Here is a 27,165-nt window from a genome sequence, read left to right as displayed (position 1 = left end):
CAACTATGGTTTATTGTACTGTAGTTAAAAGACCAAAAGTTAAAAGACAGCATGTGAATGTGTGTATTTACCGCTATCTAAATGCCCAAGACATCAAAACCTGAATAATATTGTGAAGCATTTAGTTTGTATGACCTGTTCTCAGAAAATGCATGTATTATTTTCAGATTATAACATGTTGTAGGATAATGTGCATGCACAGTGAACATGCCTTGAAAATCCATAAATTCTGTTTAAACATGTATAGATTATATTATTAAGCAAACTTGTTTTTTTTTTTTTTTTAATAAAGAAAACAATACAGCTATTTTGAATACACTGGATTGGCTGTGCCTTTATTGCTATCAAAATTTTAATAGTAATTATATTATATTTTTTGAAGCACTGCTGTGCTTCAAAAAAGTAAAACTCACAAATTATATAGAACATAAAATGAAAGGAATACACGGCGACATGTCAAAGCATATCAATCCCTCCCCAAGCTTTTACCCTGTCATTTGATTATAGAGCAAATGCAATGCAGGCTTTGTGGTTGAGTCATCGTGTGGACGTGGTGGTGACTGGTGTGACGTCAAACCTCCATTGAGACGACCAAATGAAGGAATGCATGGACATCTCTGAGAGTCAGAGCTCCTCGCTGTACTTTGTGTTGGACATTTGGCACTTAGTTTGTATTGTGTGAGGTTTTCTGCTAAATAAAAAGGGTTATTTTAGACAGGGTTGTTTGTTTGTTTGAGTCATTGATTGTTAAGGTAGCTCTATCTTATTTTAGATTCCACTTTTAGAGGCATCTTGTTTTTGTTCAACAGGGTCCACTGCCCATTTTCTTTTGTTTACGCCACAATTTATTTTGTATACAAAGGACTCTTATGTATTTCACATTCGAGCTGATTTATTTTTATTTTTTTCTTGTGTGCATAAGATAAATTGTGTGCAATGCTTGAATGGGTGTGAAACTGAAATGGCATCATTCAATTTAGAAAACCTTTTGACAAATCCCACCTTAGAACAATTGGACAATTGTAGAAAAGCGGAATTGGCCGAAATAGCAAACCACTTCTAGATTCCATTTTTAAAGCCCATTCTTAATTAAAGCTCTCATCGTTGGTAAGTTGGTGAAATTCAAGTTGCTCATTTTGCCTCCAGAATTGTTTCTCTTGACCTTGGCACCCAGAGTGAAGTGCAGGGCAGCCCACGTGCAGATGGAGAGTCCTCAGAAACAGTGAGGTAGTGAGGTAGATGAACATATTAAAACCCTGTTGACATTTTCCCACACTCAGTTTCTCTATCTTCTTCTTGCTAGATTGCTAAAAAAAAATTGCTAAAAAAAAAAGTCAGACAGACTATATGCATAACCTTGCCTCATGGTGTGGTTTCCTGCCCAAGAACACAGACAGGAAATTAGAGTGAAGCACAGCATTGTTTCCAAAAGCAGCTGCTCAGTGACAGCAGAGCCACAACACTGTGTGCGCTCGTCTTGTTTACCTGTCTGCGTTTGGACATCAACCGGAGACCACAAATAAGTAGGTGAGTTATTTTATTTTTTTCAGTTCAGTCCAAATAGTCATTTGTAGAACCCTACATAGATGGATTTAGTTTGTGTTAAGCTTTACAAGACAAATATAAAGAATCTTCATCCATTTTCTACCGCTTTATCAATTTAGAGAAAGTTTTCCTCCACAAAAATTTGGTGAAAACCTTCCAACACTGAACATCTCCTTCATTACTCAGGAATCAAATATTTTGTTCAGCATGGTGGAAAAGAGCCAACAGTAAGATAAAATGCTGCCTTTACCTACACATGTTGCCCTTATTTCTGATCATTGTTGACTTAATTTGTGTAGATAATCTCCCAAATATGAACAGAGCATCAGGTTTTTTTTTTTATTATTGTTAGCAAAAGTGTAAGAAATCAATTGAAAAAATTACATTAGGGAAATGTTTTTTGTTTGTTTTAATCAGATGAGTAAAATATTACTTTCCATGGTTGAGTGAAAGTGGAAAAAGTCTGACTGGAAACATTTGTCTGTTGCTTCAGTTAGAGGATGTGATGCAGCAGCCTGTGTGAAGATCAACCTACGCTCTCTGGCTTTCATTTGACTTCATTCACAAAACACAAAAATTGGAATCTGCCATGATGAACGTCACTGACTCAGGCTGCAACATCCCTACAGCCGAGTTCCAGTACTACCTCTTTCCAGTGGTCTACATCCTGGCTTTAGTTGTAGGTCTGCCTGGAAATCTGGCTGCTTTCTTTGTCTTCACCTTCAAGATCACCCCTCGCACAGCCTTCAGTGTTTACATCAGTAACCTGGCTCTGGCAGACATCATCATCCTCTGCACTCTACCCTTTCGAATCCACTACCACCTCAACAGGAACAACTGGGTGTTTGGGGACGTTGCCTGTCGCATCACAGGGATTCTCTTCTTCGCCAACATCTACTTGAGCATCTGTTTCATGACTTGTATCTGTGTGGACCGCTACATGGCCACAGTCCATCCGCACACCTATCTGAGGATACGGTGGCCCTGGGTCTCTCTGGCTGTGAGCGCGGTGCTCTGGTGCGCCACCACAGTGGCAATGCTCATCTTTGTCCTCATGGGACCTCTGGAAACGAATGCAGACAAATCTGGAAGCCACAGCTGCTTTGAGAACTTCGCCAAGCATGAGTGGAACACACGTTTGGGGACGTACAGCCTGTTCAGCCTGATCTTCTGCTCCCTGCTGCCGTCCCTGATCATCCTGGTGTGTTACCCACTGGCTGTGAGGCGCATCTCCATGATCCGAACAACAACAGCCCAAAGGGCTGTGAGGGTCATTTACACCATCCTGGCGATCACGCTGCTCTGCTTCCTGCCCAACCATGTGGTCTACCTGCTGCACCTTCTGCATCGCATGGAAGTCATCAAGAGCTGCACCTCCGCCAGCCACATCTATGTTGCCAGGCGGGTCACCATGGCCCTCGTCACCCTCAACACATGCCTGGACCCCGTGCTTTACTATGTCACCACCCGCCACTGCGAGTGGAAGCATTTAAACATGAGGTGGCTGCGTAAACGGGTTCAGAAGAGAAGCGGTGTTTATACCATTGCATTGAGTTGAGGAGAAATAAAAGAACCTCATGTAAATATAAATGATTCTTTGTTCGCGATATGACGGGAGTGGTGCAAAAAACTGACTTTCATACAAAAGTGTTTATTAAATGTGTGTCAAAATAAAGGGACAAATGAAAACATGAGTATCTTCATTTTCTTCATCTTGAGCGGTTGTGAATGTGTCTAGGAAAGAGTCAAATGACCGCACCAGTCAGAGCATCTGTAGGTTTAACTATCTCAGCAAGAGAGGGGAGAAAACTGATACCTCGAAATGATAGAACAGATTGTCTTGTCTGGCAGCACTCATGTGTTCACGGTTTTGGGACAAAGAAAAAAAAAATGTTTTAGCACAGTCCAGATGGAAGCCCCTTTTTCAGCAGAGTTGAAAGGAAACTGCCCAAGTCTTCATCCTGACAGAAAACAACAGAATATCAAAGTCAAAAAGACAAACACAACAGGCAGACATGAAAGAAAAGCTATGATGTGTGACAAGAATCCATGAATAATTTATTTATTTTTTCCTCACACTATAAATCCTATTTTGGCCCCTAATGTTGATCTAACTGACTGATCACTCACTGATATATTACAGTTTACAGTGAACTAAAGCACAAACATTTGGTTATTTTCATCTTTTCAATGTAAAAGACTGAAAATAATTTATTTGAAGATTAAACACATTTATTAGACCACCTGTCATAAAAACAAGAAAACATCAAAAACTTGTTTAAAGATAAAAATGTCATTGTTATTTACTTGGCAAATAACAAACTGAATAAGCCTTTTTATACCCAAATTTGAGCCAGCTCTCTGCAAATTTTTCTAATTTGCCATCTTAATGGCAAATTAGAGTATTAGAGTATATATATATATACACACATACACACACATACATATATATACACATATATACACACTTATATACATATATACATACATACATACATATATATATACACACATATATAGCACTTTACATTTAACTTCATGTGCACTACATGCTGAACATGATTATTTATTTAAATGTAAAAGGTGTTTACTCTTGAAGATCACAAAGATCACAAACGAAAATAAATCCTCTTAAAACTGACACCACATTACTGAAGCTCTCACAAGACAGATCACCCAATTTGTGTCACTAAATGTACGTGTGGTTTGGGTTTAATTTTAGGGGTTATTCAATCTTCTGAGGAAACATTAGTTGAAGATGACAGATATAACGGAGAGGCAGAAATACAGATCGTATCTTGTTTGTCTTGCTCTTCATGCTTTGCATGGAACAGACAAAGCCACCGAAACTCCCACCTCGCATTGCTACACGGGCAGGTTTCCCCACCTTCTGCTTTCAATTTATTCTCCCTTTCATTGCCCCGACTCTCATACTGTCCACCCACACAAGTGTTTTCACTTCTCGAGCTGATTAGACCTTTACTAGGACTGTGTGGGCATCAAACAGCAAGCAGTTTAACTCATGGTGCAGTCGGGCCAGATTCCCCCACGTAAAAAGCACATTCGTGCTATGGCTACAAACGATCTTGAACAAAAAAAAAAATAGCTGTTCTGAACAGAGCAGATTTCTGCCTGAATAGAACGAATGAGCTCATGTGAAAAAGCAGCAGGAGAAAGTCTGAATATACCACAGCGTGAAAATGGGCTCAAAAAGTTCATATCTGAAAATGGCTTTAGTTGTGTTGCATGTGTTCCTGTTGATTGTTGCAAGCAGTGTTAAAGAATTCATCTATTTAACTTTTCCCTTGGAACAGTGTTGGGTTGCCAGAATAACAAAGAAGTAAAAAATTGAACCAACAGCAAAGAAAATATTGTCAAATGTGTGACTTCAGTCTTCAAGCTTAGATATAAGTAATTGATTTTAAAATGTCTCCTATTGTTATAAAGATATGTTTTATTTACTGGAAGTGGACACATTATTATTTGTTCCCTTTTTTACATCATTTATCTTCACACACACACAAACAGAGGATTGTGCAGCTATTTTTCTTAGGACACTGCATTGACTATTATTCATTTAGACTAAACTAAGTATTATCCCTGACCATAATAATGACCAGTTAATTCCTAACCCTAACCTAACCACAAATCAAATCTTAGCCCTGAACTTGACCAATCAGTTTCTGCCTCATTAGGAACAGGTTTTAGTCTCCATGAGGACTACTGGTCCACACACACAAAGCCCATTTCATTCTGAAACATTATTGTCATTGTTAGCTTATTGTCAGAAATGTAAGAGTTTTTGATAAACCTTAATAATTAAAACAAAAACAACAAGACTAAGTGCTCGCAAAATGAAACAGCAGATCAGCTGTCGAACACAGTTATCATGTCAAACAGTACAGCATTAGCGGGAATTCATCAAACATTATACTTTAAAACAATCATCAATACAATTTTTCAAATGGATTACATCGGGAAGTATTATAACTATAATCATAAAAACGGTTCATTTCATCCCATACTCCAAATAGTATACAATCTAATACTGTCATTATAACTGCTAAAACGCTCAAAGACTTTGATTTTCAAATCATTTCCACGACCACTCGGAAGCTACAGTGGCATTAATTCAGAGGCACACAGTGAAAATGTCATACCTGATAGCTCCAAGAAAGCAGCAGGACCTTGGTGTTGGGGTCCTCAGTGGAGGACGACACTTTGATGACGATAGACTCCACCATGACGGTGCCGTCGGGGAGGTGCTGGATAGTGTAACCTTTTAATACGCTGAAATACAGGGGGGGAAAAAAACAACAGAACTCTTGTTTATTGTGTGCGACAAGGTTATCCCTTAGTGCTCAGGTGCAGGTGCACTCTTGGTAAATTACCGCAGGAATAATAGACAACTCCTTATATGAAGATCCTGGGGGTGTGTGTTTATATCTTCAGGCTTTACAAAATGCTTCTTCTTAAACGTTGTTGAGTCAAAGTTGTGATTCATTTTATATTGCATGCATTTCCTTAAAAACTGAGAGTAGCGATAATTGTGTAGTCAGAAAATAGACTAATAATAATAATAAATAATTAATTTTTGTTCATAAAAACGAGCCAAGCGAATTTTGAACTATGACGTATTTCCAAATTTCACAAATTCAATCTGATTTTAAAATTTTTTAGTACTTTTTGCTCAGATGTGTTTATATAGTGAAAATTAAAAAAATAATTGCCTAAGTTGTGCTGAAAAAAGGGAATATAACACTACATAGTAATGGAAAAAAACAGCCTAAATGCTCTGTGTTCTAAAGGTTAAACAACATCCAATAATGAAAGAGTATAAACTCTTAAAAACCTTCAGAATATCACACATACATTATACTAAATGTCGACCAGAAAAGAAATGGCGGGTGATGTTGTTGGTTTGCAGACAGAAAGTACATAGTGTCCGCGATGCAGATGACGTGCCCTCTGACCTTTTCAGGTGTACATAGATCCTTTGGAGTGTGTCGGTATCAGTGTGCGGGTCTTGGAGCTGCACGCGGCAGGTGAAGCGCAGCTGGTGTTCGTTGAGGCCCAGGTCCTTCAGAGCCTGCTCCGAGGACACCAGCTTCAGGCTCTGTGCTCAGGAGGACAGATAACAAGAGTGTTATCAAGCATGTGTCCGTCACATGAGAACTCAAGCATGAAGTCACTGGACTGTGAGACGTTAACAAAATAAAAGCAGTGACACACTGACATTTAGTTAAATAAAAGTTAATGAGAACTCACGTTTTCTTTCATGATCAGTGTTCCATGCATGGTGCGAGGTTTTTTGGGATCAGGCAGAGGACCTGAATGAATTAGTTGGGAACATAAAAATAAAATTAACAAGCAAATAATTACAAAAATACATTCAAATATAATTATGACAGTAAACAGCTTTATGTAAAAGGAAAACAGAACAATAACTTTTTAACACCAACAACTCAAGAACTAGTAAATATTTATACAGTTTTCTTATAGCCAGCAGCCATTGTATTATGTACACATGTAAAATCTTTTGCAGTTCAATATCACAAGAATTCTATTCTCTCATGCTTGTATAATTCTGGAGCTTGGATGAAGGACCAATATGGATTATTTTGGGCTGATGGCAATACAGACATCAAGAAGTAAAAAAAAAAGAGATAACATTTGATATTACATATACATGAACTCTAATGGTAAAATATCATATCATAAAATATATCAAAAGAAGCTATAAATGAAAAGGAACATAAAAATAATCCAAACATATTTTAAATTTAAAGAAAACTAATAAATATGTATTATTAATTCTGTCAAATAAAAGTTTTCATATTGACAGACATAAATGGCTTAAACAACATGTCTGTGAAAGGCTCACACTGGCTGATTTATACAAACAGATCGTCTTCCAGGTTCATTAATTAACCAAGATGTTATTGCTGGTGGTTTTGTAATAGACAGCATTATCATGAAAAGTATTCCCGCAGTGAGAAAAACAATGCACGTGCCTCGTTATAATGTTGAGTCGTAGGACAGAACTACAGCTTCAATTACAAAAGGTTAAATTACTGACTAAACACTGACAGTAACCATTACATAAATGGCATTTATCATTTTGAAAACCAATCTGGGTTTCACTGTACAAAATTTCCAGCTGTATTTGGCACACTGAACAAACACCTCCGCCAAACTGTGTGGGCTACCTTTACACTATCTTTGCCACCAAGCCCAGTGTCCTTTTATGACCCAGTTTGCTGTAAAAACTCCTGAACTATAGTCACAACATACCCCCGAGAGCCATCTCCCTCTTGAGCAGGTTGAGCGAGATATCCACCGGAACACTGGGGTTTGTCGTCACAGTTGCCGTCTCGCCATTCGCTGGCATGTAACAGTCTATACCTGCCATTTAAAAACAGAATTTTTAAGAAAAGACTGGAAACCCCCTCACATGCTACTGTTTGTCTTTAATGAGACAAACATTATTAACAACACAATGAAAGCACACTTACTGAACTCCTGTTCGATCTTTCCCTTGAGGAACTCCATTTTGACAGCCTCCCCGTGTACCAGCAGCATGTTGCGAGGCTCTGCCATACGAATGAGCTGCATAATGCCTTTAGCATCTGCATGGGCACTGAAGGACATGTACTCCACCTGCAGCTTCACGTCCAACTGCAACAACCACAGAACAGGTTGATATTCTTTGATATTCGTTGAAATTCACAAACTACTCTTGATCGTATTAATCTGTTCCCCATACTGTACATCATTAAGGTTGATCTATCATCTAGATAGATAGATAGATAGATACTTTATTCATCTCAGAGAAATTCACAGTTCAGTAGCTCCAAGAATATGTTACAAAAAAGAAACATAAGAGGCTTATCTATTATCTATCATCACCTTTTAAACTATGAGGTTGTTAACAACACATTTGTGCTGTAGCCATTTCAAAAACCTGTGTAACAAATATTATTCTCTCATAAAGAGAGAATGAAAAGCCCTCAACTGCTAAAATGCTGTTGAGGATTTTTATTTATATTTTTACAGCCTGTGCATAGTAAAGTATGCAATATATAGGATTATAGGACTGGAATATATGAGAATTATCATTTTTATCTGTCTCAAGATTTCACACAGCTATCCTTTTAAGTACTCGCATTGATTTCCACTACTATCGACAGCACAATCAAAGTGTTATCCCTGACTTTAACCATCACCTCTCTCTCACACTCACTCATTTTCTCCTGCTTTATCCTCCACATTAGAGACGGTCAATTTAAAGTGTCCAAATAACCTCAGCATGTTGTTGGACTGTGGGAGGAAAGCAGAGTATCTGGAGAAAACCCTCACCCACAGGAGAACATGCAAACGGCACACAGAAAAGCCCTAGGTCGAACCAGGATTCGAACCGGTGATCTTCATGTGGCCCTAACCATAACCAGTTAATGTCTAACCGTGATCTTAACCTAACCACAATTCTAATTTTAGCCCTAAACTTAACCAGTTCCTCACAAACTGGGTTCAGAGTATATATACTGTACATGCATAAGCCTTTGTTTTAATAAAAGGCTTGAATGTTGAACAAATTAATTTTGTCTATGTGTGTCCTCACTAAGAACGCTGTATGAAAATGACATAGACATAATGGAGAGACTTCTCTCTTACCGTCGATCTCCCTTCCATCTCCAGTTTCCTCTGCCCATTTAAGATCTTATGACCAATTGTTCCTTGTACACAGTAACCAGGCATAATCACCTAAGAAAAGAGGAATTAGTAGTATATCAAGTATTGTTGTTGTTATTTAAAAAAGAAAAAAAACATTTAACATTCCCGTATAAGACTCACCATGTTCTTCTCATTGCCAGCCCATTTCTTAAAGATTTGCAGAGACTGACCAGCATGCAGCATACCTGGTGTGGCAAACACCACCTGTAAGTGCACACATTACTTTATCTCACCGCTATTTGAATTTTCAATCAAAAGCATTTTGCACTTGCACGCACACACAACAAAACTCACCATAGGTCCAGGATTATCGGCATAGGATCGATCGAAAGGTTTGATGTGCTTAAATTCAAACATGTTTCTCTGTACAAAGGTTTTCCGAATCTTTTGGTTGGTCCATGTTATGAAAAGCTTGTAGTAATGATTAGCTTTCTCTGTCAGCCCAGTGGAGAAGTAGATTGGGGCCTTTAAGTTCATTCTCTCCCTGTGCAGAAAATAAATATCCACCGTTATTCACAGAGAAGCTATTCATCTAATTTAGGTAACAGCTATTTATCATCTAGACTTATGACCTTCATTTTTTAAAAACCAGTTGCAGTTCATCCTGATTTTATTAAGTTACAAGCACAAAAATTGTCAGATATCCTCTGATATGACTGTGCCAGGGAACGGATCACATCACTGTCTTTGCTCTTTATTTCTAGCTCTGATGTAGACCTGATCACATTAACAAGCTTACACTAGAAATTTAAATATTAAAAGCTCCTATAAATTCACTTTGTGAGTACAACCCCTACCAAAATGTTTCCAGCAGGATACAGAGTTCTTGTGCTCGTCCAAGTGCAAAAACAGGAATGAGAACCTGAAAAGAGAATAAGAAAACTCTTTAATGAGTAAAACATTAGTTTTTTCCCCTCATAATATATAATAATGAAATAATTGATGATTTTCAACGATTTTCTTACTTTTCCTCCTCTTTCTATGCTTTCATGCACTTTCTTCAAAAAGTCTCTCTCTCGGCATCTCTTTGAGTCACGGATGGTGGTGGCGTACGTCGACTCTGAGATGAGGATGTCTGGACGGCACTTATCAATCCATGCAGCACTACAGATGTATTGACACAAGGATGAAAAGACTGTAGCATGTCACAGATAACTGATCATTTGTGTAGGAATGGGGCAACTGTAAAAATTGACATCACGATTATCCTGACCAAAATAATTGCAATTAACAATATTATTGTGATGAAAAAAATTTGTTTTAATATAACTTTTTTTTAGATTTTTAAACAGCCTTCCATTTGCACTTCTGGTGGTCAGAGACATTGCAGATAGTAATAAGATCATAGATGATAAATGAATGAATGAATGAATAATGAGAAATAGATCACAAGCACTGCATGCTTTAATTCACCACGATTAACTATGTTTATTTTCATATATTGTCCCATCACTAAATTTTTGTAAATGCTACTTACCCTAAATGCCTGTCAGGTGTCATGTTGTAATCTCCCTGTAAAAGAAAAGACGTAATTTGGTTTATCCACAAATAAATTATAAAACTATTTTCAGTTCATTGTGAAATTACAGGTCTTTAATGCACACTGTGGATGGATTTTCATTGATACATGCAGTTAGGGCTGAACAGGGCCACTGAGTTACATAGTGCAGATTTGTTAACACTCACAGTGTAGACCACAGACTCTGACCCCACTTTGATGAGCACCATGGCAGCTCCGAGGACATGGCCTGCATAGTACGCCTTGATCTCCAGCTCATCATCGACCTGCCAGCAGCAAAACAAAAACAGCTTGGTTTGCCACCAGACCAGTCGAGCAGCTTGTGCAGACACGATTAACAGATAAGACACACATTGACATTTAAGTCAGCAATGTACCTGGACCGTTTGGTGAAGATTCAAAGGAACCACTTTCTTCATGCAGTCCTTGATCATCTGTGAGGTGAAAAAGTTGGTCTCTCCCTTTTTGTCAACAGTAATCTTGCGGAAGTCTTCCAGTAAAATGGGACAGATGGCCTTGGTGGGATGGGTCATGTAGATGGGGCCGTCATAGCCAACCATCTCACTCATGTAGGGCAGCGCACCACAGTGATCCAGGTGGAAATGGCTGAAAAAAGGAACAAATGCAGCCATGTAAAAAGACACACGCTTATTCTTTTTAATATTATTATTATTTTGCAGATATGACTGGAATATAAGTGACACATCATTCAGACAACAAACCTGATGATCACACAGTCCAAAAACTCTGTCAGGCGTCCATTCTGGGTTATGTAGGAAAAATCTGGGAAACGTCTCTGGAATGACAATATAGACCGTACATTTATTTGGGTAACACTGGACGGTAGATCTTTTTCTTCACTATAGAGCTGGGCAAGATAATAGTGAGTGTTGTTTTAATGATTTAAATAAATTGTCATTATCGGATATTTACATGACTTCACAAAAACTAATGAAACATGCACTGAATGTCAGTTCATACACAGAACGTAACACCCAGAGATAATAAACTGCTTCACTTACATCATCATTATATCCCATGTGCATCCCACAGTCCAACATGATGTTTTTTCCTCCAATTGAGACGAGAATGCAGCTGCGGCCGACATCCTGTCCAGCACCTGGAGAGAAAGAGGAGTTCATAACTCAAATCTCAAGGTTGGAGACCTGGATCACACAAAAACATTAGATAGATAGATAGATAGATAGATAGATACTTTATTCATCTCACAGAGAAACATTATGTAAAATTCTTACATTTTTAGACCTGGTGGACTTCCAAAGTGCACAGATAATGTTTAGAGCAAAAACAACAACCTATAAACTATAACCTACAACAATACTTCAAAATATTCACTTTAAGGGAAGGGACTTTTTTAGGAAGTTTAAGGGGTTAATTTAATTATAAACACAGAAGAGTGCACACTACATTGATTGTATAGAGACATGATTTTCACAACTGGGTGTTTAATGTGTATTTATGTAGTCTGTTATTCGGTTTTGTCTTCTTTGGTTTAAAACATATGCAGTTAAAAGTAAAGATGGATGGTTAATTCGTTTAGGTTGAGTTTTGGAGAAGAGGTGGGAGGATTTAGGTTTTTACTTGAGCCTACTCCTTTTCGGAGAGGTGATCCATGGTTTGCAAAGCTTTCTTTGTTTTCTTTTCTTTTGTTTACTACTGTTTACATGTTCAAAATAAAGATATAATTCATCCATTCCTTCATTCAAATCTCTCTCTCTCTTTCACACACACACACACACACACTTGCAGAGCTTCTATTTTTACCTTAATCTTAGCCAACCTAAACCTGACCTGATCGAATTACTAACAGTGAGACTAACATTAAGTTGTGTGGGACCATGTTTTGTTCCACAAGAAGACGAATGGTCTTTATAACGTCATTGTTTATAGCAGGAACTGTTTAAAATGGGGCGGCATCTTCACAGATAGACTTTATCAAGCTACATCCAAGTGTGTTGACGGAACTAGCTTAGCGGGATGTTAGCTAGCCAGCAAGTACCTGTAACTTTACTCACCAAGTGGCGTTATGCTTATTTCAGGCATGTTTTCTCGTCAGTGCCGAGCACAGGTGAGGCGACACCTCCACGACCAGACTGTTTCCAACGATTTACCTTTGTCTATAAAGTAAAAGATACTAATTTGTTGAAAACGTGCATGTGATGTGAAGCGTATGTGGTGTCAAGCCACCTGCCATCAAATATGAGACTTCCATTTAACGGTTTCAAAATAAAAGGTTTTCTGTCACAGTTATCTTGGGTAGCTAGATGTAGGCGACTGAACTTGCTTGACTCCTACAGCGCTTTTATTTTGAAGGCATAGCATAGTGATTTCCGGTGTTTCCCGGCCCGAGTCTGCGCAGTACAGATAACAGCCCCAGATAAATGTTGTATTTTGTTTCACTTTGAGGTTGTTTAGCAGGTGGTGTGTGTTGTCTTTAATCTTACGCATAAGGACTATATTCTGCACTGACGTGAGGTTTGTCGGTGACGGTCATACAAACATATATACTTGTATCCCTAAGCCTGTTTGACGGTATTTCCTTGTTGAAAACCATGGCTGATTCGGCGGCATCACAGGACCAGAAATTCTGTTTACAGGAGGTGCTCGACACGTTCAAGCTCTGTCTGTCGGAAAAGAAGGAAGTTAACCTGCAACACTATGTCGATGGCTGGCGTGGGCTTGTCAAGTAAGAGATTTTGACAAAATTTGACTCATTAGGAATCACGTTAGGAACTCACGTTATTGCCTCTGAAGAACACACTACACGGAAATGATACAAGATATGTCATGTGGTCAGCAAATATTTAAAAGTGTATATAAACAAATGCACATAACAATGTTGTCTGCAAAACACAACAACATTATTTTATCTAACTTAAACTACAGTGAGAATAATTGTAGTATGTAGGAGTATTTAACGCATTTTTTTATATATATAAACAAATGTTCTGTGGAAGAGCACATTTAAAAGCGTAACAACAGGATAACTATGAAAAATAGGTTTGTAAAAGGTAATGTTACATCCAAATTGAGTAAAATAAGTTAACAGTATTGCATGTGAACTCAATTCTCAAGTAGACTGAGAGCACAAACCACCATCAAGGTCACTAATTATCCCGACAAGAATCTGGTTCACACCTAAAATCAGTTAATCAGTAGTTTTTGCTGCTCACAGACAAATAAACTAAAAACCTGACTGCATAATGTCATGGTAGTAACATGTTGTTTTTGTGCTTGATTTTATAGGCTTCTGAACAGCTTAGGCAACGTCTTTGGCTTCATTTCCAAGGATGCTGTCGGCAAGATCCAGATTCTGGTCAACCACCTGAGTGGGGAGAACGGGTCTCAGTACGTCACTGTCCAGTCGATGGTAAAATATGAGATGGACAATGGACTAGTGGACCTGACCAAGAGAGGCAGCCACCCCGAGTCGGGCTGCCGTACTCTGCTGAGGCTCCACCGTGCGCTGAGGTGGCTGGATCTTTTCCTGGAGAGACTCCGCACCAGCACTGAGGACGACAAGACGTCCGTCATGTGCGCAGAGGCGTACAATGAGTCTCTTGCCCGGCACCACCCATGGGTGGTCCGGACAGCAGCGGGCGTGGCATTCTGCGTGCTCCCTGGCCGTCCTGCTTTCTTTGAGGTGATGAATGTCGGCCCCCCAGAAAACGTTGTGGCCATACTGGGAGAAGCACTACCTCTAATCTCTGAGGTGTACCAAGTTACGGAGGAACTTTATGCTCAAAATAATCTGCTGGATATACCATAGAGAGCAAAAAAAGCTTTTATTTGCCTCTTTCTAAATTACATGGTTGAATATCAACATGTACCTGCTGACAGGCTGTTGAGCAAGCTGCTACTTCTGTAAAGAGAATTTGATAAAGGTTGTGTATTATCTATACGGTGTTGGGCAGAAATAATGAATCTTAATGTCGCTGACATTAGTATATACCTACTACATTATCAGGTTTTTAATATAAACCTGTTGTAATATTCCATGTTTGTCTTTTCTCTGTGAATCATCTGTTTCATTCAGTGTTTTATTTGTAGGTTGATTTGGTTTCATTTAAACAGATGAAGGGAATATAGGGGGAATCACATTGCTCTTTTTTTTTGCTGCCAACAGCCATTTGTTTTTATTGTTTATTCAAACAAAAACAAAAAAACAAAACTGATGTGTCTTTTTTGGGGGGAGGTCATTTCAAATACCAAGTTATTTCTTTTCATGTTCATCAAATTAAGACATTTGCTACTTTTCTTGTACTGACAATGTAATCTGTGATTCGATTTGCACTGATTTAATACTGAACCAATTAGGTGACAAAGAAAATAATTGTTGTTTGGTGCCCTGTTTGGATCTGATGCCGACCACGATTTGTACAAATCAGGGAAATGTAATAATAGGGTAACTGATTATATTTCATGTAATAATATTAACTCATTTATGCTCCCACTACAGAACGGAAATCTCTCAAATGTGATAACACAGATAATGTACAATGGTCATGAATTTAAAATACAGGGAAACTGCATTTTAATAGGCAACCACAGTTTTACTTATCCAGAGACTAAAAGAAAAACTACACAAATTTACTCACTAAATAAATTATAATATCACTAAAAGATTTGCTTAGAGCAAAAAATCAGTAAAATATCTGATGAATCACAGCCAGAACTTTATTTTCACTGTAAATTATATTATTGAAGCTATGAAGGACAAACATGCCGGTTTTATAGCTACTGTAAGGGTCAAATTGGATGGTGTATTGGTTTACAGGAATGTACTGTATGTTTTATATATATATATATGTATATATATATATATATACACACACATATATATATATATATATATATATAGCATGTAACTATTTAAAATTGTTGAAATAATAAAAAGAAGAATAAAACCTAACTAGTGCAGCTACTGGTTTATTTCTGTGGCATACTACACTGTAAAGTTGCACAAGCCGTGCAGCAAAGACATGCCTTTGTTTTGTATAATGGACTTGATTTATTTCAAATGATTGAACTAGAGAAAGCACTCACGGGAGCACAAACAAACCTGTTCCAAGGCTTCCCAGGTTCCCACAGTGTCAATACAAATCAAGATTGGATTGAGGTACTTATTATATGACAGTTCTTCAAAGCAATATTAACATTTTTAGTTAAATTATTAACGTAAGGGTTAAAAACTACCCTGTCCAGCAAGATTTTGACAAATTTTGGCCCATAACCTACGTCCCTAGAACATGTAATCCCAAATCCATCCTTATTTTTGAATTATGCTTCTCACAGTCAAACATGTCAAAAACATAATGTCCTTGGTAATTAAGGTCAATCAAAAACTGAAATCATATGGAATTTGATGCGATTGATCCGAGGAAAGCGCTGACTTCAGAAGTGTTTAGTTTAGAATTATCATGGGACATTTTATTTTACGTTTCTTCAGTTTAGTTTAAATAGCAGAAAGTAAACGTATAATTTAAGGCAGTGAGTGATTGCCAAAGTGTGGGTCGCGGTGGTACAGCAGGTGTACAATGAAAGGTCATTAAATATATATATATATATATAAACATATATATACTGTATATATATGTAAGTTTTAAATTGGTAGGTATCAGAGATTTTAAGAAATACTTTTAACGAATAATACAAAGACATGGTGTTTAAATCATATGCTATTTTATCTGACCTAGAATAGCAGGTAGTATGATATATATATATATATATATATATATATATATATATATACATATATATGTATATATACATATATATACTGTATATAGATTTTATTTGCAAGTATCCAGTTAGCCTGGCTGGTGAATGTAGCTGCAGTTGCGCACTTCCAACACCAGGGAGCTCTATGCCTCCAAGTACAGGACGTCGTCGTCATGGCAACCAGGCTTTCATGGTAACCAGTGACGCTGAAGGAGGAACTGATTACTGGGGAAACCGGGTGGAAAGCGACTGAAAAAGTAATGCGCACAATGTTGACATTTTAACGCGTCCTACACAGAACTTCAAAAACTGACATTAGCGGCAGACAGACATGCTTGTCTTCGAGGACTGGGGGCGATTTTTGACTGGGCGATGACTTTTCTTGACTTTTTTAAGCCGAGGACTGAATCTTCACTGAGCTGCAGACGCCAAACAGCTGGTTACCGATGCATTTAACGAGACCCACGTCCTCTAAGGGAAGGAGCAGGCCTGCTGCTGCTGCTGCTGCCAATAACGACTCCCCGCATGCAGGTGACCATATCCCCGGAAGTCCAGAGTCCGCTGTCCAACACAGCAGAAGGGACAGAAACCTCCGCTCACAGTCTCAGCCCAGTATGTACATGAGGGAGGACCACGTACTGCACCTGCTGCGGCAGCGCGCTCCCGCTGCTCCGCCACAGTCCTTAAACAAGTACAAGGTCCTGCCGTCCATCGAGAGGAGGCGGTCAGAGGTGAGTGCTGATGCTGCTGCTGATGCTGATGCTGCTGCTGCTGGTTCTGCAGGAGGAGGAAGTCTGGACCAACACATGTCTGCGCTCACGCTGTCCGGTCATGCTGTCCTGCAGCAGACTGACGGGTCTCACAGGATCCGGTCCAAGCCTCTAGAACCGGAGCCAGGAGGACCAACAACAAGCAGAGAAGCTGGTGCCAACGGCAGTTTGCTCTTAGCCATAAGAGCCCCGTGTGGCAGGAGGTTTGAGCAGCACTTTGAGTCCACGGACACTCTGCTGACGGTGAGAGCCAGTGCAGAGGTCAGGTTTGGACACAGGTATGGAGAGGCCTTCATTGAAACTATGGATGTGCCACGCAGGAGCTTCACAGACATGGATATGACTTTGGATCAGTGTGACATCGTGAACAGATCAGTGCTGTGCATCACACTCAACAGCAATGACAGTGTGGTGCAACATGAGTGAGTGAATTCATGCTTTATGTTTTGCTTTGCAGCTGGAATCTCACCCTTGACCTTTCACCTTGGAAACATGGTGGCCTTTTGGCCTAGTAAGCTTCCACCTCTGCAAATATGTTCACCTTCACAAAATGTTAAACACTGATCCTTTATAGTTCAACGTGTCCAGTAAACCTATGAATGTATGATTAGATAGTTAGATAATTACAATGAGGTACAAATATGAATTATGCAATATGGGTATACATATCAATAGTGCACAAGCTTTTGGTAAATTATTAAATCAACCTCAACTGTGGATTTTGAATAATTGTAGTCACTTGTATTATTGAACAGATAACTACACATGGAGCAGATGGAATATGACTATGTTTAAAATGCTAATTAAATCCACTTTTTTTTTTTAAATATATCACACTAGCAGAAAAATCCAAAACGAAGGACTTGGATCTGATCTCAGGTATTTATGTAGAAATGAGATGATGGAGCAGGGCTTTAATTTTGTCAATATTATCATTAGACCTGCTGACATTAAGAAGTTGCCATGTTCACACCTTTGCCTTGTGGTTGATATTTGCCAAGTTAAGTCTTTTATTAGGAGATCAAATGATAACTATTTACTTAGATGTAGCAACTACTGTACCGTTTTCTACATCTACTGTATTTCAAGGTCTTAAGTCTTGGTAAGAGACATCAAAGTGGGCATTCAGAGAGGAAAATGTTTCATAAAAAGAGGAATTTTGAAAAACATTTTCTACGTAGAACTGAATTCCAACATCACTGATCAAACGGACAGTTTAAACGAAGCTCCCTCTGAGCAAAGTAAAACAAACTTTGATGCTGGATGAAACTGTTCATCATGAATAGTGTACATTTATAGCTTTTCCAAAACACAGCTACTTACTTTAAACAGGAACACATTAGCCACATCCTGGCCTCCTTCCACTGACTTCCTGTCCATTTCAGAATTCATTTTAAGATTTTATTAGTTTTTTTAAATCAATAATTGGCTTTGTCCCTCAGTACATCTTGAACCCCTTAAAGATCATAGACAGCACTTCCGTATCACTAAGGAGATTGGAATGACAAACCAGTCTAATGTCTTTTGGACAAAAAACACAAGACTCAAAGACAAGATGCCAGAGAATTTATTGAAACAATCCCCAAGTGCAGAGAATTAGAGTTACAGGCTTACTTTCTTTTGACCTCATTGTAACCTCAGAAACGGATCAACTGTTATCAGACACAGTGCATGTTGTTTAGTATCAAACCAAAGCTGTCAAGACAGAAACCGCATTTCAATGTTGTTCACATGTGACGGTACATTTATTTATTCTTTTAAATCCACACAAACAAGATATAACAACCAAATAAGTCACTTAAGGATATTAAATCAGAACTCAGTCAGAGGCAAATCATGCAAAGATGCGTAGATGAAACATTATGTCCCATTGATCTACAGAAATATACACTTCTAATAAAAAGAAAACGAATCAAAACACAGCAAACAAGTACATTATTATCGTCACCTTTTTTAAATGCTGCTTTAACAGCTAGTGGTTGGTTTAGTCTCGAGGAGACTCAACTTAATGGCTTACTGAGACTTCAGGGGTAAATCAACTTCAGACATACCTGAAATCCAGGTGAAAACTTTTGCCCAAGAATTTTGTATGAACAACATTTGCATGCATCTTTTCTGTAAAACAATAAAATGTGAGCACAAATGTCTTGAAAGAACTTACAATTGAGGTAACGTGTTTGAACTGCTTCGGTGTTGTGTGCGTAGAAGAGGTTTTCAACTGAACAGCTTTTCCATTTCTTCAAGATTGCTGGTGTCAATTTCTATGATTTTCCTGTCTGTGGGGGGGGGGAAAAAATAAGTTATTAACAGTTTGACATAAACCTGGATGACAAGACCATTATGATTGTTTATATCAATAAACAGTATATAAAACAATTATGCTAAGATGCACCTGAGATACCGTAACTGTTTTGAAGTTTAGATTAACACAGAGTTGTGAAATATTCTGTTAAATAATTCTGTCATTTCCTGCTCATGAAGAAGTTTATAACATCGGGTTAAACTTTCACTCAGCACCCCATAGGAATTATTAACCACATTGTCAATTTGAACGATTCAAAAAGTCACCCAGTCTTTAAAAATCATGTAAAAGGGGACAAAAACACAGTTTTACAATTTGACGGCACATTGACCATAAACTCAGAGGTGGTTTAGCTTAAGTCCTCCCCTCTCTCTTTCCATCAGTGGTACCTGCAGCCACATCCATCTGTTCTTCTGTACTTCCCTTCCTCATTTTAAGTTATTTTAAAAGGAGTGGCAAAGCCTTTCTGTGTCTGTGCATCAAGGAAAGACAAGTTTTGGGGACAAAGCAAACCAAACCCACTTGTGTAAGAGCTGGGGATAACTGATGATTACCGCACTTTTATATTGATACAGCATTTCAGAAGGAGAATACCAATTATGGTTCCAGCACAAAAAAAAAATCCTTATTCTATAATTCTGTACACCACAGTTGTAATTTTTTCACATTCTCAACCAACATTTGTGTGAAAAGTGAAGAAACCCTGCATTTGCTTTAGCTATCTGACATCAGTCGCAATATCAGTATCTTATGATTTAAAAAGGTTTTGTTTCGATAAATACTGAAAGGAGGAGGAACATACTGAAATGCATCTCAATCTGGTGGATGATGTCCATGCTGTGTTCACTGTCAACCATGTTGACAGCAAATCCTTTTCTGCCAAAGCGTCCAGTCCGGCCAATCCGGTGAAGGTATGTCTCATTGTGGGCATTTCCATTAATGTCCACCGGCAGGTCAAAGTTGACCACAAGTGACACCTGCTCAACATCAATACCTATAACACGACCACGGGCAAGTTACTTACCATCATCTCTCATCTTAATTACATTTAAAATAATCTCCTTCACCTCTAGAGCACACATTCGTGGTAACGAGCACCTTCTCCTTGCCATCACGGAAGCGTTCAATGACAGCAGCTCTTTGCTCCACGGTCATTTCTCCACTCAGCAATGCCACCTGGTGGCCCTCTTGAGTCAGGTTTGCAGCTAGCCAAGCAGCCATCCTGCGAGTCTGAGGAAAAAAAGAAAAGGAAAAACAGCTACACAGAACAGCTCGTACTATACCCAGCGTGTACCAAGAATACAGATCGACATGCAGACTTTGTGGTCCAACAAAAGGTGAAAGACTTTATCACCTGCGGAGTTTTACAATAGCAAAGACTATTATCATGTCCTTACAGTTCATGCTGTAAAAAGCAGTAGCAAATTGTGAGTCAGGTAATTTTCTTCAAAGCTGTTGTCGTATATTATGCACTCAGGTGAAACATAAACCCTAGGTACTGAGTGAACGGTCTCAGGGAAGCAAGACTAATAGGAGATAAATATAAACTGATGCTGTTTTGTTTTTTTTAAACACAGTGCACTAAGTTTTACCATCACAATCACAAGTTTAAGCAAAAATGTTGTCAGCTTTAACTACTGAGGGGGTCACAGTGTGGACAAAATGGAGATAACATTAACAATTGTATTAGTTGTAAACTCAGATACTGTATCTATATACGGAAAAAAAACATCAGTAACAGTGAAAGAACACATTTTCTCTTTGGAAAAAGAACAGCTGACGTACGTGGCAGAAGATCATTGCCTGTGCAATGGTAAGACATCCGTAGAGATTGCAAAGAGCAATGAACTTGTCCTCCTCCTGCTTGCAGACCACGTAGAACTGTTTGATTGTGTCCAGCGTCTCCTCTTCACGTTTCAGCTTGATGATATTTGGGTCTGGAACCACTTTCTCTGCAAACTTCCACACAGAGTCCTCAAATGTTGCAGAGAACAAGAGCATTTGGCAGTCCTTTGGTAGCTGTCTGTATTGGTAAAGAGAAAGCAGGGAAAACAGACGCATTAAAGGACATGATAGGAAATATTTTATTGATTTGGTCCTAATGTCCAGAAGGAGCCCACCTATGGATTCGAAAGCTCTGGTCACGATGACCCTGCGTGGCAATCATCACATCCGCTTCGTCCAGCACAAACATGGTGATCTTCTTGGGGTCGATGTGCTTGAACTTGGTGCACCAGTCGAGGACTGTGCCTGGTGTTCCAATGACAATCTGCTGTTGTAGCTTGATGCCTCGCTCCACTGAATGCAACACAAATTCACAGCCAGTGACGTAACCAACTCTGGCTTTAAAATCATTTGTCACCATTGCCATCAGAGGTTATTACAATCGGCCATGTCCTTACTTCTGTTGCCACGAATGGCATATGCAAGTTGCACGTCTGGATAAAATTTTCCCATTTGCTCGATGACATGACCGATCTGCAGCGCGAGCTCATATGTTGGTGCAATGCACAGGCACTGAAAAACCCCAAAAGCTTTAAATGTTGAGTACATGTCAGGGACTGAATGAGGTGAATGATATATGATATATGATATATGATATGATAAGCTTACCTGAGTCCACTTATTGGCTGGGTCTACATGACTGAGCATGGCCAGAGAAAACGCAGCAGTTTTACCTGTGCCGGACTGAGCCTGTGCAATCAGATTCTGAGGTCTGCAACCACAGAAAACACATCGTACAATATTTAAATACATCACAGGCAAAACAGATGTTAGGAATGAGTACAATCACTTTTTAATTACAACAGCTGTGTCGCAGCCATCAAATCTAAGGGCAATAGTTAAATTGCTAATGTAGCTGACAAAACCTTAACCAGGAACCATTTTGATAATCAAATAATGTACTTTTTAAGCAAGAAACTTGACAGTTGCAGTTTTTTAATATATTAATGTACTGCTTTAAATGATTGCACGTAGTAGTTGATTAATAATTTGAGGGTTTTGAATTGTAGGCTGGCCAAACAAGTGTCCTCAGATGAACACAAGTAGTAGTTGTTGGCAGTTTGTCCTTTATTTTACATCAATTATAAAAAATAAAAAAAAGAGCATTTCAAGGACACAAGAAAAATGTAAAATGAATCAGTATGAGCAATTTCCCTCACACTCTAAAGTATATTTGCATAATACAACATGACCAAATATTTTCAATTGGCTTATACTAATCGAATACCTGTCTCAGGACAACTTTAAAAGAATGAAAATGAACTCACGGCTGTGCCAGCATCATGGGCAATGCATTCTCCTGGATTCTGGACGGTCTGTTAAAGCCCATGTTGTACACACCCTTCAACAGCTCAGGTTTCCTGTTGAATATTCAGTCAAAATATTAAGAAGGGGAAAAACAGCCTGTGCAGTTAGAATGAGAATTTCTTTACATATTAATGCACTGTATTATCATTAAAATGATCATGATACATCAGAGATTAAATTGAAATCTGACTTCACCGACAATAGTATAGTATATTCTCAATTTAAAACCAAATTTACAGCTGGCAAATTTGGTCTACGTTTATGTTGTGGACAAAGGATTTAAGTGTAGATCTGTCTTTTGCAGTCTGTGCAGGATTGTATCATCCAACTACCTGGCAACTGCATGTCTCTGGTGGAGGATGAGGGGGAGGAGGGCACAACACTCTCCAATTTTAAACCATGGTTGCATTACTTACAGATATTGCATTTCTAATCTTGATTTGGCAAGTACAACCCATTGTTGCTACATAGCACTGCAAATTCATCCATCCAGAGAGCTTCAGCTTATGTTTAGTGGTTCATGATGGATTTCAAGACACGCTCCGGATCACTGACCAGCTTGAGAAACCTGTCCCTTCTTAATTTCACATTTATGACCGACAGGATGCGTGCAACCACAATTTTCTAATATTTAGAAGAATCCAGTTCTCCCTCTACCCATGCAATGCTTCCAGTGTCATTCACTGGTCCACGCCCCATGACTAACAGAATGCATAATGGGAATTATGAGGGACTTCCTCAGGAGGACGAGGGATTATTTGATTTAAACATGAACAACAGCAGTGATCTTATTACACACATGGGACTCAGCCAAATGTGTTTTTAAATCTCTGCTACAGCAATAAGTAATTAGAAAAAAACCAAACAAACAAAAACACCCTATATTTTGGATGAACCATCTGTAATTTTAATTTTGTTCGGACAATACTTTGGTCAATATTTTGGTCAATATTTTGGTCCAAATTTAAGTCAAAAAGTAAGGATGGATTTAGATTAATGTAGTAATGTAATGATGTAGGTTATGGCACTTTTGCCTTTGCCGCAAGAAGACTGGGTCACAACAAGAGCCTTTCTGCATGGAGTTTGTCAGCTGGGATTGGCAGCACCCCATGCAACTCTCATGTGGAGGATAAAGCAGTAGCAGATGAGTGAGTGAGTGAGTAGGTTATGGTCCATGGAAGATGTGATGAGATTTTGCTGGTGATCCAGATACAAATACTTAATTTCTATTTGAAACAATTGTTAACTTTCTACCCTACTAACATTCAAAGATTAGCCCATGGTTCTTCTAAGGACAATTAGAGCCAAACTAAAAACTAACATTTAGAGAGGGTTAGGGTTATGGGTCACGGAAGCCCACGGTTCCCTAAACATTGAGGGAACCAAAAACTGTAATGTTGTCCAATTGGTCTCCACACAACGTTGTCCAGATGTTTGAATGTTTGTATTAGGTGGATGTATAGGCACCTTAGAATATTTAGTGGCCTTGGCGGAGGTTTACACTTGTGTGTTTTCTCAAGTATTGATGGGATCCTAGTGCATGACAGCTACAGATGTAGACTCACAGTCTCAGCTCCTCAAACGTCTTGACCGAGTAGAGAGGGGAGGTTGGGTCCCTCTGAAGGACCTCCACCTGGTTTCTGTTCCGCACCAGAGAGCGGCGGATCAGTTTGTATAGCAGGGATTGTTCAGCCGGGTCCACCGAATCGCTGTCTTTGGTCCTGCCTCCATTTTCTTTTTTCTCCAGGACAATGTTCGCTGCACAGATGAAGCCAACACACACACACACACACACACACACCATTAGTCAACGGTAAAAAATGATTAATTGAAATTCAATAAGAGAAAATGAAATTACCGTTTACGTCTCCTCTCTTGTAACGTCCTCCATACAAACCCTGTACTTTTTTGGAAGAGTCCAACTATTATCAAAGAAAGCATATTTCACCACATTATTAGCTAAATTATAATATGACAGTTAACTGCGCGTGTAAGCTAAGCAGCGGCGTAAGCTAACCCGCTAACGAGCTAGGGCGTGGTGGTTGCGTTACACCTGTAAAACTCACCTGCACTGATAGAGCTGTGGTCTCCTGGACATCGACAGCCTGCGCCCACGAGTTCTGGGACATTTTCAGACGTTAATTGTATATTTCGTTCGCGATGAACCACAAACTTTTGGTGAAAAGTTTGCTGACACACGTGACGGGAAAGTGACAACGACCCGCTGAACTGAGCTGAACCAACCGCTGGGTCACTGGGCAGCAGCACCAATGATGCCTTCGTGTGCGTCGGAAACGTCGACACTTTATGAGCTAATTCACCAGAGGCAGCAAAACAAGGTAACCGACTATAAATGTAAACCTCCAGGTTGTTTAACAATACTGGATAATTATAATTATAAATATATGTATAATGAATAGAATGTTGTGAAAACTAAATGATTTTGTCTTTGTTTGACGGTAAATTTCAGTTTTTTTTTTTTTTTTTAAATAATACGTTAATTGCCAAACGTGGCGCAATTTGCAATTGAATAAAACAAGAAACACTATTTTAATTTAGCGATATCCACGTTTACTTGGGCGCAACCTGAAGGCACCGTCGGACGTTGTCTGAACCATAGGTCTGAACACCTGCCTCGACCCCACCACTTTTATTTTACTAAAAAAAAAAATCAAGGAAAGAGACATTTCTCTGCCTATTCTGCATCTAGAGCAAAAACCTCTTCAAACCTGGATTTGATAATCCCAGAGAGGCTGCAGACTCTTTCAAACACAGATTATAATCGATCTGCACTGAACTGCAACTGGATGATGTATTTTTACCCAAAAATTACAAATAAGTGGTCTGTTTTTATGCTAACTCATTGTCAGTTGTATTGTAGCCTACATCCATCTTCTACCGCTTATTTAATACAAATGTCTTTTTTTTTTCCTTTCATTTTATCATTATACTGTATTTCTTTGTGAAGTTGTTATCAGAAGTCTGATGGTTCAGCTGCTTCACAATATGTATTGTCAGTGTTAATGTGTACAGATATTAAAGCGTTTACATAACATGCAGAATTAAGTTTTTGTATATGTTATTAGGCCCAAGTCTATATATTTGGTTTATGGTGTATCCACTGGCACCTAGTGAATATTATTAGCTCTGCAACTAGCATTTATTCTTATTATTTAAAAAATAGTATTAGTATTTTTGCATGAATAACAACTGATTTAATTACTTTTGGGGAAACATAGATTCATTTCCTCTTTATTGACTAATCAGAATTGATCAGAACTCTCATATAGCAGGTGAGAGTGGGCACATGGCTCCTTGTTCAAAGTAGAGCTGAGGAAATAAGGGGACTAATTGATGAGTGTTCTTTTTTTTCTACTTCAACTGCCTACTTCATTCAGTGTCTTTTCTTTTATGTTTTTGTGTGAGTTCTGACTGCTTGGTGATACAGCCTATTAACGACAATGAAATAATAGCAGGAACATTTTGTGAAAATGAAATGTGAAAATGAACTTCTCTCTAAATCACTCCATTTACTTTTTTTTTTGCCAATACAAACCCTTTAAAATTCAGTGGCGTCTGCCTTTATATCCTCCTGCTGTGTGGATGCTGTGAGAAAGAGACCCAGTGTGTGTGTGTGGTGGAGGGGTTGAGTAACAGTGGGGAGGTTGGAGGTGGTGGTGGGGTGTACAGGCCAAGTTTTATTGGCTGCAGGTAAATTCAATTTGGAAGCGGATGCTGCGTTTCAGCCAACACACACACACACACACACACACACACATCTACATGTCTGCGACTACGCCAAAAAGACTTCATAAACACATATTGTCATGGTAACACAGCATGAAAACAGATGGATCAAACCGAGTGTTCTCAAAACACGGAGACAGCCAAACACCCACGTTAGATTTAAAACATTAAGGGCTTTCCAGTCACACCAGAGCGAGTGGAAGAGGGAGACATAATGGGTATTAGTCGGGCGGGATGCAGTGCTCCCTCACCCACTCGTCTGTTTTATTTATTTATTTTTGCCTGGTGTTACAATACGCAAATCCCTTGATATTAGAACGTCCACCTGAATGGTTCCTGTTGTCATCAGTGTTAGAGGGGTCTGGGGTGAGTGGGTGGTGCTTTGAATGCATAGGGGAGGGGGAGGGGGATATTTATTGGAACGACTGGACCCTCTGTCTTAACCCCCCCCCCCCCCGTTCTCTCTCGCTCTCTCTATCTCTCTGTGCCCAAGC

At 38.9% G+C, this 27,165-nt stretch overlaps 5 protein-coding genes across 6 annotated transcripts; 3 read left to right on the top strand and 2 right to left on the bottom strand.

The window, feature by feature from the left end:
• Positions 1–1,356: 1,356 nt before the first annotated feature.
• LOC131468550 (lysophosphatidic acid receptor 4) lies at positions 1,357–3,219 on the top strand. 2 transcript variants are annotated; one of them, XM_058642935.1, is made up of 2 exons: positions 1,357–1,523; positions 2,039–3,219. In XM_058642935.1, exon 2 carries the CDS (start codon positions 2,135–2,137, stop codon positions 3,101–3,103), a length of 969 nt encoding a protein of 322 aa, XP_058498918.1. In that variant the 5' UTR covers positions 1,357–1,523; positions 2,039–2,134; the 3' UTR covers positions 3,104–3,219. The 2 variants fall into 2 exon arrangements, with proteins under 2 accessions (XP_058498918.1, XP_058498917.1); XM_058642934.1 differs by having other exon boundaries at positions 1,455–1,527.
• Positions 3,220–3,399: 180 nt separating this feature from the next.
• ints11 (integrator complex subunit 11) lies at positions 3,400–13,042 on the bottom strand. Its single transcript, XM_058642930.1, has 17 exons — positions 12,835–13,042; positions 11,821–11,918; positions 11,521–11,594; positions 11,176–11,404; positions 10,966–11,064; positions 10,757–10,791; positions 10,245–10,383; positions 10,077–10,141; positions 9,574–9,763; positions 9,400–9,483; positions 9,220–9,309; positions 8,061–8,223; positions 7,840–7,950; positions 6,814–6,875; positions 6,519–6,661; positions 5,706–5,835; positions 3,400–3,506 (listed from the first exon to the last, which is right to left on the bottom strand). The coding sequence occupies exons 1-17, from the start codon at positions 12,860–12,862 to the stop codon at positions 3,441–3,443; spliced, it is 1,806 nt and encodes a 601-aa protein (XP_058498913.1). The 5' UTR covers positions 12,863–13,042; the 3' UTR covers positions 3,400–3,440.
• A 122-nt stretch (positions 13,043–13,164) lies between these two features.
• On the top strand, positions 13,165–15,181 carry cptp (ceramide-1-phosphate transfer protein). Its single transcript, XM_058642933.1, has 2 exons — positions 13,165–13,505; positions 14,066–15,181. The coding sequence occupies exons 1-2, from the start codon at positions 13,372–13,374 to the stop codon at positions 14,586–14,588; spliced, it is 657 nt and encodes a 218-aa protein (XP_058498916.1). The 5' UTR covers positions 13,165–13,371; the 3' UTR covers positions 14,589–15,181.
• A 1,634-nt stretch (positions 15,182–16,815) lies between these two features.
• On the top strand, positions 16,816–18,130 carry ubxn10 (UBX domain protein 10). The gene has a single exon (XM_058642932.1). The coding sequence runs from the start codon at positions 16,987–16,989 to the stop codon at positions 17,734–17,736; it is 750 nt and encodes a 249-aa protein (XP_058498915.1). The 5' UTR covers positions 16,816–16,986; the 3' UTR covers positions 17,737–18,130.
• Positions 18,131–18,861: 731 nt separating this feature from the next.
• On the bottom strand, positions 18,862–25,212 carry ddx19a (DEAD-box helicase 19a). Its single transcript, XM_058642931.1, has 11 exons — positions 24,991–25,212; positions 24,783–24,846; positions 24,490–24,682; positions 22,885–22,977; positions 22,226–22,328; positions 22,015–22,129; positions 21,733–21,910; positions 21,398–21,635; positions 20,680–20,842; positions 20,415–20,606; positions 18,862–19,586 (listed from the first exon to the last, which is right to left on the bottom strand). The coding sequence occupies exons 1-11, from the start codon at positions 25,051–25,053 to the stop codon at positions 19,525–19,527; spliced, it is 1,464 nt and encodes a 487-aa protein (XP_058498914.1). The 5' UTR covers positions 25,054–25,212; the 3' UTR covers positions 18,862–19,524.
• Between the last annotated feature and the right edge of the window lie 1,953 nt (positions 25,213–27,165).

This window comes from Solea solea, chromosome 11 (assembly GCF_958295425.1).
Source record: "Solea solea chromosome 11, fSolSol10.1, whole genome shotgun sequence".
NCBI lineage: Eukaryota > Metazoa > Chordata > Actinopteri > Pleuronectiformes > Soleidae > Solea > Solea solea.
Note: the sequence above shows the minus strand (reverse complement) of the source record. Positions and strands in the feature narration are given on the sequence as shown.

Excerpts from the sequence above, each read along its gene's own strand:
- LOC131468550 (XM_058642935.1), top strand. The coding sequence starts at position 2,135 with ATGATGAACGTCACTGACTCAGGCTGCAACATCCCTACAGCCGAGTTC.
- cptp (XM_058642933.1), top strand. The coding sequence starts at position 13,372 with ATGGCTGATTCGGCGGCATCACAGGACCAGAAATTCTGTTTACAGGAG. Across the intron at positions 13,506-14,065 it reads GGCTGGCGTGGGCTTGTCAA|GCTTCTGAACAGCTTAGGCA; the intron begins GTAAGAGATTTT and ends TTGATTTTATAG.
- ddx19a (XM_058642931.1), bottom strand. The coding sequence starts at position 25,053 with ATGTCCCAGAACTCGTGGGCGCAGGCTGTCGATGTCCAGGAGACCACA. Across the intron at positions 22,130-22,225 it reads CAGCCAATAAGTGGACTCAG|TGCCTGTGCATTGCACCAAC; the intron begins GTAAGCTTATCA and ends GGGGTTTTTCAG. Across the intron at positions 21,636-21,732 it reads CAGAGCTTTCGAATCCATAG|ACAGCTACCAAAGGACTGCC; the intron begins GTGGGCTCCTTC and ends TTACCAATACAG.
- ints11 (XM_058642930.1), bottom strand. The coding sequence starts at position 12,862 with ATGCCTGAAATAAGCATAACGCCACTTG. Across the intron at positions 11,405-11,520 it reads TTGGACTGTGTGATCATCAG|CCATTTCCACCTGGATCACT; the intron begins GTTTGTTGTCTG and ends TCCTTTTTTCAG. Across the intron at positions 9,484-9,573 it reads CCGATAATCCTGGACCTATG|GTGGTGTTTGCCACACCAGG; the intron begins GTGAGTTTTGTT and ends GTGCACTTACAG.
- ubxn10 (XM_058642932.1), top strand. The coding sequence starts at position 16,987 with ATGCATTTAACGAGACCCACGTCCTCTAAGGGAAGGAGCAGGCCTGCT.